This window comes from Populus alba, chromosome 15 (assembly GCF_005239225.2).
Source record: "Populus alba chromosome 15, ASM523922v2, whole genome shotgun sequence".
NCBI lineage: Eukaryota > Viridiplantae > Streptophyta > Magnoliopsida > Malpighiales > Salicaceae > Populus > Populus alba.
The window spans coordinates 8,141,165-8,151,541 of record NC_133298.1 but is presented as its reverse complement, the minus strand read 5'-3'; the positions used below and the strand labels follow the sequence as shown (position 1 = coordinate 8,151,541).

Below are 10,377 nucleotides of genomic sequence, written 5' to 3'. Positions count from 1 at the left end.
ATGAATAAAAAACGCCAAACAAATTAAAACCCGGAGGACATTCCGTCAAAATTCATTGGTTCTTGATCAATGTTTCCCTTCTCCAATGTCTTCTAACATTCCTAACTTATAAAAACAACCCAAGAAAAATTATTTTGACAATTACAAATCAAACCAACGGTTGATACACAAGCTCATCCGATTATACTCCCTCGAATAAAAAAGACCAACAGCTTCATGATCTTCATCTGCTTGCTGATATCTCCACCGTTTGCGAGGTATTTGTTTATGTTTGTCTCTACATTCGTCAAGCAATGGCAAACCGATGCTCTTTCATCACCTTTTTTTTTCTTTTTTTTTTTAATGGTATCTTTTGTCAGCATTTTAAAAGATTCTTATATAAATCGTTGTCTTTGATTATTGTTGCTGATCAAACATGTAGTTGATACGATGGTGACCACAACTATTACTTAATGCAAATAGTAAAAGGTTGGCTCATAATAGCAATTACTTAGTGAAAAAAAACAGCAAATTAAAGAATATATATATTAAGATGAAGGAAAAGTTTAACATGACTTTCGACTGTAGTTTGGTATATGAATGCTCCGTTTTGTCCTAATGGTAGATGACGAATTTTTTATGTAAATAATTAAATTGATTTTTATTTACATTTTTTTCTTATGTCATTTTTTGAATGACTAGAAAAGCAGCGAAATTACGAGGGGTGTAGCTTAACTAGTCAAGTCCTGAATTTGTTTTTTTAAAAATTACTAGTTTGAGTCTCATAAATCTTAGAGCCACTGAAAATTTACATGATCGTTAATTTAAGAACCGGTGAAATTAGTCAAGATACATGTAAACTGATTCGGATAACTATATTAATTAAACAAAAAAGAAGCGGAGGAAATAATTAACATTGCACAGTGTACGTTAGCATGTTAGGTTTTATGATTCTCTTTCTCCACTGTTAGAGCTAGGGTTAGCACAGAGAGAGAAACGATCTGAACAACACAACAGGAATCAAGGAAAAGTTGAGGACACTCCTCTATCTTTGACGTAAAAGTGGAATTTATGAATAATTTTCGAGCACACAACTTCGAATACACGGAGTATTTTTTAAAAAAGATTAAAGAGAGGTAGCTGGTAAAGTTGCTCAAATTGCTGCTTTGGACACGATACCCCATCCTTCTGGTAAAGTGATGAGATAGAATAGAACCCACTTTGCCGGCATGGTCTGAAGGAGGAATAAGAACAGTGCATGATTCGTGTTGATTATGGCTTTTATTGCCTATGGGACATTTGTATGGAGGAGAATGCATGATTAAGTGTTTCACCTAAAATCGGTAGTGTACTTTTTCCGAATAACAGTAATTCTTGGTTTCACATTTATGTTTAAATCACTGTGGCTTAGATTAAAATTATTTTTAATATAAAAAAATATTTAAACTATTGAAAACTTTTAAATATTGTTATTAAATTCGATACATTAGTGTAAATTTGAAAAAACTCAACCCAAGCGTTCACGTAACGCTAGAGATTTTTTTTTTTTTTTCTTAGATGTGGAATAATTCTGTTTTCAAGATCCTCAGATCTCTCTCTCTCTCTCTCTCTCTCTCTCTAGACTGAATTGGAGGAGAATAAAAAAGACAAAGTATATATGATAAGAGGATTAGGTCCCATTTACAGAAAAAGCCATCCAAAAAAGTAGTTGCAGTTTCCTTCAAGGTAAGAAAGCTATTGACGTGCAAATCCCGAAAGCAGCTGGACGTGGAATTTTACCTTTCCATGCAAAACCTTAATAAAAGCTTGTTAGAAAATAATTGAAAGGTTCAATTTCTTTTTCTTTAAATATATGGAATGTGATTGGAAAATAGTGAAGTGATAATCTAACCTACGCAACTAGTTAGTTGATAGTCGTCTTGTTTGTTTTTGTATTTTAAAAATATTTTTAAAAAAATTAATTTTTTATATTTTTCTATTTACTTCAAATTAATATATTTTTAGTATTTTCAAATTATTTTAATGTGCTGAATATAAAAAATAATTTTTAAAAAAATATAAAAAAACATCATTAGCATATATTTTGGCACGAAAAAATTATTTAAAAAGTAACCGCAACCACACTGTCAAATAATCTCACAACATAGGAATAAAATTTACAGACCAGTGTTTGAAAGTGTAGTTACAATTGCTTTTCAAAGTAATTTTCTCTTAAAAATACATTAAAATAATTTAATTTATTTTTTCAAATTTATTTTTGATATCAATACATCAAAAAAAATTTAAAAATATCAAAAAATATTAAATTTTAACAAATTTCTATTTAAACCCCTTCTCATACAAGTCAATAACCTCAAGCTATATCCATAAAACTAAATTTTTTCAAGTAGTGGATTTTTTTTTTTTTTAACTAAAACGAGATTTTTCTAGAGAAAAAGACACTGTACTGATAGTTGAGCTACTTGTTCATACACAAAGTAGTTGAAATTAAAGGGAAGAAACACACTACTTTTTTCTTGAGGTGATGTATAGAGATATGCTTCTTTATTCAAAAAAAAAAGAAAAAAAAAAAGAAGGAAAAAAGATGTGCCACGTTGGTCGATGATAATCTTTTTTTCCTTTTTTTCAAGTCCCTTTCAGCATCTGCTACTACCGACAATTAGACCGACTTCCATAACGTCTCCGTTAGGGCATCGAATAATGTCGTCCGTCCATCTTGTCTTTTTATTTGACCCCTTAAACGGATTGCGATAGGCGCTATCCATTTATTATTTACTGCTTCTTAAATAGCATTCCTATAGCGCGTTTACTAGACGTGCCTCCACGCTACGTGGGTGGCCTGAATTATTATTATTATTTTTTATTTTATAAAAAATAGTGCTTATGGGCCACAAGTAATTTTTAAAAAGATAATATAGAGAAATAAAATTGAAAAATAAATTAAAAAAAATAACCTAAATTAATCTAAGTTAGCATAATAAATATATAACAAAAAGTGGTGGCAAAGGGCTTGAAATCTGCACAACAGGTCTTGAGTTCGAGTCAGGGCGTGCACTTCTTGTAAAAACCTAGGATAACCGGGGTTTTACTACTCATCTGAGCTCACAAAAATACGTTTTCGGGAGGTGAAGTTTCCTCGAATCCAAAAACAAAAATAATAAATATATAACCTGAATAACAAGGAGAGTTAATATGAGTTAACTCATTAAACTCATGATTCAAGTCATGAAATTGAATTAAATATCTTTCACGTGTTGACATAAACATAGCATATATCAACAACTTTTCTATTAAAATGTTATTTTATATTTATTAAAAGTAATTTTCTCTTAATGAAATTTATAATAACAAAAAAAAAAATTAATAAAAAATAAAAAAGACTCAGAACACAAAATTTTAAAATTTTTACTTTGATGGTAATTGAATCATATTACTCCGTATAAAAAAGTACAACGACTGAAAAATCTCCAGATGTAAGTTTTATTTTTTATTTCCCACGGTACTCAAATAAGGATAGAAATATCGGTGTCCCACGTCAAACATCAATATTTTTATTTTTTATCATCACAAAAAAGTTTTTCTTCTTTTTTTTAATATATATTTTTGATATATTCATCGAGGTCGCTCTCAGAAGATGAAAGGTCACTCTCAAGAATCATATCACGAGGGAAAGTTGATCCACTTAAATCTCTGCTAATGATCATATATTTGCATATGAATTAGAATGCATAGGAATTCCCGAAAATTTACCATACTAATATTATTACAGCACAAGCATGTTTAATTTTGAAGTTCTTACAGTATCCGAAGTATTAGGCTGGACAAGCAAGTCTTTCTTTTTATACAGAACTTGGTCTCCAAAGCTAGCTCTGTTATGGTTTAACAGCTAGTGGTACTTTCGGGTTGGTGAGTGAGACTCGAGTTCATCTTTTGGATCAGTTCAAGGCAAGCCCTCCATGCTACCTGCAATTAGTAACTAACCTTATAAGAAATTTATTTGCGTTTGAAGGATTGGAAGCTAGCTTTTGGTTCATCAGATTAATATTCATCATTCATGTCTTCTTAAATTTCAACTGTTTTGCCATGATCATTAACTACCTTTGCCGCTTAAAATCGAACTTGAAGGCCCTGCAATTGGGTTCCTTTCGTTCACGTATTTCAGCCATAAATACTGTTTCCATATCAAAGGAAGAAACTGTCATAACCTTTTTGAAGAACTGCTCTTGTATGAAAGATTTGAAGCAAATCCATGCCCGTGTAATCCAACTTGGCTTTGAGCAGAACCGTTTTGTTGTAGGCAAGGTCATTGTGTTTTGTGCTGCTGCAGAGCATGGAGATATGAACTATGCTGTTTCAGTTTTTGAAAAGATTGGTGACCCCGATGCTTTTATTTTTAATACGATGATTAGGGGTTTTGGCAAGGCTAATGACCCTCGAAAAGCTTTTGATTACTACAAAAGAATGCAAGAGAGAGGTTTAGTGTCAGACAGCTTCACTTTCTCATTCTTGCTAAAGGTTTGTGGCCGGTTAGGGTTGGTTTTGTTGGGGAGACTAATCCATTGCAGCACGTTGAAACGGGGGCTTAATTCACATGTCTTTGTTAGGAACACCCTTGTTCATATGTATGGCTCGTTTAAGGAAATAGAAGCATCCCGCCAACTGTTTGAAGAAATTCCCAACCCAGAATTAGTGGCATGGAATATTATAATTGATTGTCATGTCTCTTGTGGTAAGTTCAATGAAGCACTTGACATGTTCTCAAGGATGTTGAAATTCGGCAAGGAGCCTGACGAGGCCACATTCGTTGTGATCCTCTCCGCATGTTCTGCATTGGGTGCGTTAGATTTTGGGAGATGGGTTCATTCTTGTATTAGCAATATTGGTCATGGGTGGACTACAGAGGTTAATAATTCACTCCTTGATATGTATGCGAAGTGTGGAGCTCTTGAAGAAGCGTTTGAGATATTCAATGGGATGAACAAGAAGAATACAGTAACATGGAATACGATGATTTTGGGACTGGCAAGTCATGGCTATGCAAATGAGGCATTGGTTCTCTTTTCCAATATGCTAGAACAAAAGCTCTGGGCACCAGATGATATTACTTTCTTGGTGGTTTTGTCTGCTTGCAGCCATGGAGGGATGGTTGATAAAGGATGGAGATTTTTTGATCTTATGAAGAAAGAGTACCATATCCAACCAACAATAAAGCACTATGGGTGCATGGTGGATATTTTGGGTCGAGCTGGTTTCGTTGAGGAGGCTTATCGATTAATAAGTAATATGCCAATGCAGTGCAATGCCATTGTGTGGAGAACATTGTTGGCTGCTTGTAGGTTGCACGGGAATGTTGAACTCGGGAAGCAGGTTAGGAAACAGCTTTTGGAATTGGAACCAGATCACAGCAGTGACTACGTTCTTCTTGCAAACACTTATGCAAGTGCAGGACGGTGGAATGAAGCTATGAGAGTGAGAAAAACAATGCGCAAGAGGGGAGTTCAGAAACCTGAACCTGGTAATAGCGTTGTGGGCAGGCATCCCAGTTTGAGGTCAGATGAGCCTCTCTTAAGTTTCTTGTGAAGCATCATTTACTATTATGCAGCTTAAGTCTGTTCAACCGAGTACTTGATTCTGTCAGATACTATTCAGCTAATTGCACTGTTGATGCTCTTGCTAAATAGTTCATATAAGCGAAAACAGTGTAGCCTTGCTTTAGCTCCTGAGTTTTTCTGGGAGGACGTGGACGTCTGGTGGTAAATTTTTGCTTTATATGAACCTGGTGGTGTCTTCTCAACCACCCATTGTGTAAGAAAATCTCTGTTAGACATCTTCGCTTTGCTGATAACCTCATGGTGTTCTGAAGGTTCAATTGAAGCTCTGTTAATTCCACCATGCAACAATTTTATTCTCTCTCAGTCCCCAAATCTACTGGTTTATAATGGGAAGGTTACCAGACAAGTATTTCGAAGATCCTCTTCTCTGTAAATTGAGTCATGATGATTCTAAAGCCCTCATTGATTAGATCACCAACAGATTGCAGTAGCAGGCATTTAAATTATTATCTTTTGCCAGAAAATTACAGTTTGCTACCTGCTATTTTCATTATTCAAAACTACTGGCCCGTTAAGTTCATTCTTCCTGCTTTTGTTATCATATCTATTGAGCAAAAAGTTCAACGCGTTTTTTTGGAACTGAAGAGATGACACTGCTAAGGGGACAAAAGTTGTTTAGGACAGTATTCTTGGTGTCAGAAAAATGAAGAGCGGAAAATTCCATGCTTCACGAGGAATTTGGAACATAATCTTGTTGGCAGGTTCTCGTTGGGTGGCTTGGTGTTATGCACATCTCTTAACAGGTAGAACCTTTTGGTGCTTATCAGCTCCTTGGAGAAGCTTGTTAAACTCAGAGTCTGATTTGGGATCAAACAGTGGACTCAGTGGTAATGGAGAGAATGTTTACCCTGTAAGACTAAGCTACCAGCTGCGATTCAAGGTGAGAATTGGAGCTGGCCAGCATCTGGATCTAATAAACTGGAAGCAATGCAGAATGCTTTATGTAGTTTAGTTCATCCTCAACCTTTGACGATGGATTGTGTTTCCTGGAATCTTGGTTCCGATGGACAATTTTCTGCGAGAAGTGCTTGGCAGTTTGTTTGAATATAGAAGAGCAGGCTGGTATAAACTGTTGCGGGGTACCTTACATATTTTCTGGAAACAGTTTTATCAGTCGGATTAAATCTAAAATAGAAAAAATTTGCCCTTCTCTTTTTTTATTGTTCATGAGGTGTGGAAAAGTACACCTTGGTCCTTGAATTGTTTAACTTTTTTTCATTTTTGTCCTTATGTTTGAGGGTTTAACTTTTCAATTTTGAACTCCATTTGTTTTATGTTTAGTCCCTCAAATTTCAGAGTAGAGGGGATGTTGCCAGAAGATAAGGAGAAGAGAGAAAGGGCCGGTTGACCACTTTTTATTGAAAAAAAAAAAAAAACTGATTTAATTTTAGTATCAATAGATTTCACTCGGTAAGAAGAATGCTGTTAAGATGTTTTTAAGCTTTTATAACACCAAAATATATAGATCAAGGTCAAGGAAGAATTTTTCTTAATTTAATTTTGTGTTTTTGAATTGATTTACAATTATTTTAGAGTTAAAATTAGTTTATTAAGATGTTTTTAAGCTTTCATAACACTAAAATATATAAACCAAGGTTAAGAGAGATTTTTTTTTTTCAGTTTAATTTTGTGTTTTTGAATTGATTTATAAGTGTTTTAGGATTAAAATTGGTTTACTATGCTTAAAGTATTTATTAGATGTTTTTAGGTGAAAAATATTGAAAAATAATTTTTTGAACACAAAATACCCAACCCAATAAAAAGTTAAATTATAACTTAAATTTTTAAGATACTAAAAACTTCTTTCATAATTAATTATTATTGTTATTATTATTATTATTATTAATCATTTGTTCTTAAAGTTTTATTGCACCTCACTTATATAACTAAGATGTCTGCAATATATCTTTCAAGATCCCAACAACATCATCTTGGTTTAAATGTATTTTTAAACAAGGTCTTTAAACTAAAAAGTATGTAATTAAAACATCTCTCAAGAAGATGAACCTCAACTTTATATTTAGGAAGAAACCGAAGCATAAAAAGAGAAGAAAACAATAAAACACAAGTGTAAAAAAAATCTAAAAAACAATGTATGATACTCTTCCTTAAACCCTTCTTCTAATTTTTATAGTGAAATTTAAAAGCTAAAAAATTGAATAATTAATGCTGGTAATATTCAGAACTAATTCTCTCATTATCAATCTTCAATTAGCCCTAAAAAAAAAAAAACATAGTGCTTATAAAACAATTGTCATAGTCATTAAAAAGTACTAAAAGTCACCGATTGAAGCTACAAAAGAATCCCTTCACGTTTTTTTAGAAGAAAAAAAAAACCCTCCATCTAAAGCTACAAAAGAAACCAACATTTATATCTTTTGCTTCCTTTAGGAACCCAAAATGAAAAAAGAAAAGAGGGGGAAATATTTTAGGTCAGCATCATTTTCATTAAGAATCAAAATCAATCTTGTACTTGAGGTCTTGGCCTAGCGGTGAAAGAGGCTTGTTCTCTTCATCTGCACCAGGATTCAAATCTCATTTGCACGTCTGTCACCCCTGCGGTGCCTTACATGTTCATTAGGTTTGCAGGATATTCAATGGGCTGTGGGATTAGTCGTGGTACGTGCAAGCTGGCCCGAACAACCACGTAAATTAAAAAAAAAAAAAGAATCAAAATCAATCCCCACTTTTGGGTGCCATTTGATTCTATCCACATGAACTATTTCCCAGCTAAATTGTTAGTTAAATACTATGATGATGAGAGATTGAGTGACATAAGTGTAAGATGCGTACCAAGTGATTACTTTGTTGGTCCTTTGCAACCCTTTTCCATGTTAGTTGAGCTTCCAATTCATGTTTGCTAAGGGCCGACCTAAGTTAGGTCAATTTGATGATTGATTTAATTGTATATTATAATATCTTTACAGGAAAACTCTCCATCTTTATAAAGTATTCTTGTTCATCATGATTAATAGATACAGGTAAGGACAGAGGCATGATATCAAGTTCAGAGGATGTTTAGAAATATAGTAATGATTACGGTTTAAAATATTTTTTTGCTTTAAAATATATTAAAATAATATTTTTTTTATTATTTTTATTATTTTTTATATTAACACATCAAAATAATTTAAAAACATAAAAAAAAATTAATTTTAAAATTAAAAAATATGATTTTAACCGTGTTTTTATAAAAGAAAGATGGTCGCCTTTGCTGAATAGATAAGCTTTTTTTGTTTTTTTAACCATATGAATGATGGTTAGGTCACCTAATAAAACCTTGATGTGTTTCTTGACATAAACCGGAAGTCTTGCCTTTTGGATTATAAAATTGTATTTGGTATTCAATTGATCATCACTACAAATTTGAGGACTACTAAACTTCCTATTATGATAATATATTTTAAAAATTGAAATTCTCTGAAAGAAAAATTTGAATATGTAATTTCTTTTTTTAAAAAAACAAATGATACCCAGTGCTACTATTTCATATGTCTATTAATTACCTTTTGATTACTTACCAAGCCTAGAATTTTTTATTTTTAATTTCAAGCAAAAATGCTGAACAAGTCCTTCCATGAAACATTAATCAGTTTATAGTGTGAAGAATTTGCGTTTCGATAAATTAAATTAACTCAAATGATCAACTAGTTGTCAAGGATTGAAGGAGTGTGATGAAGAATGTTTTATTAAATATTTTTTATTTAAAAATATATTAAAATAATATTTTTATATAACTGGTTTGATTCAGTTTTTTTTTTATTTGACTCGGTTTTTTTCGGTTCGGTTTTGATTTTTTGGTTTTAAACTTGTAAAACCGAAACCAAATCGATCGGTTTTTTTAAAATTTTATTATGTTTAATCAGTTTTTCAGTTTTTTCGGTAATTTTTTTTTTATTTTTTTGATTTAATTAATTTTTTAATTTTTTTACTCGCCTTTAATTTCTACTTCTACCCAATGGAAAAGGGACGGCAATTGAACCGTTCTAAAATCCATCTAACTTGTCTATTATATTTGGTGAAACTAAAGTCAAAGTCTTAAATATGAATCGGAGAAATATTCAAGCTAATGAGATTATTCTAATTGTCCCTTGAGACAATCCTTCTTTTACGAGATATCTTTTAACTAATTTTCATGCATAAATATAAAAAAATCTTTTTTTTTTTCTAATTGAATCTCCAAAGTTAACATACCATCTATATCCAAATTAATGTATTTATTTGTGAAGAATTAATATAGTGTTTGTTTTTAGAAAAAAATTATTAAATTCTTAAAGGATTTACTTGGTAATTAAAAAGATTTTTTTTTAATATACCAATATGGAAGGTGTGCTTTTAAATAAAAATAATATTAAAATTATATTTTTTTTTTCTAATGAATTTCATTTATGTTTTAAAATCAATATATAAATTAGTACACTTAACATGGAGATAGTTTGATTACTCAGAAATTGACATTTTTTAAACAAATTCACATGATTGATTAATACAGATATAGGATGAGACTAAGAAAGAAGGAAAGAACTGAATCCGCTTAGTCGCTAGGGAAGATAGCCCAGGGAAGAGGATATTTAAAAATGTGATGGTGGTTTTTTTTTAAAAGTATTTTTTTACTTGTAAATATATTAAAATTAAAAAAATTAACATCAACATATTAAAATAATTTAAAATTAAAAAATATTTTAAAAAAAAAAAAACACTTAATCAATGAGAAGTTTAATAAAAGTGGAGCCGGACAAGTCTTTGGCTCATCAAAATACATATTTAAGGTGGAAAATCAAGTAGG

The 10,377-nt window shown here is 31.6% G+C and overlaps 1 protein-coding gene across 1 annotated transcript; it reads left to right on the top strand.

The window, feature by feature from the left end:
* The first annotated feature begins 4,062 nt into the window (after positions 1-4,062).
* LOC118050987 (pentatricopeptide repeat-containing protein At4g21065) lies at positions 4,063-5,559 on the top strand. Its single transcript, XM_035061482.1, has one exon. The coding sequence runs from the start codon at positions 4,063-4,065 to the stop codon at positions 5,557-5,559; it is 1,497 nt and encodes a 498-aa protein (XP_034917373.1).
* Positions 5,560-10,377: the final 4,818 nt, after the last annotated feature.

Excerpts from the sequence above, each read along its gene's own strand:
- LOC118050987 (XM_035061482.1), top strand. The coding sequence starts at position 4,063 with ATGATCATTAACTACCTTTGCCGCTTAAAATCGAACTTGAAGGCCCTG.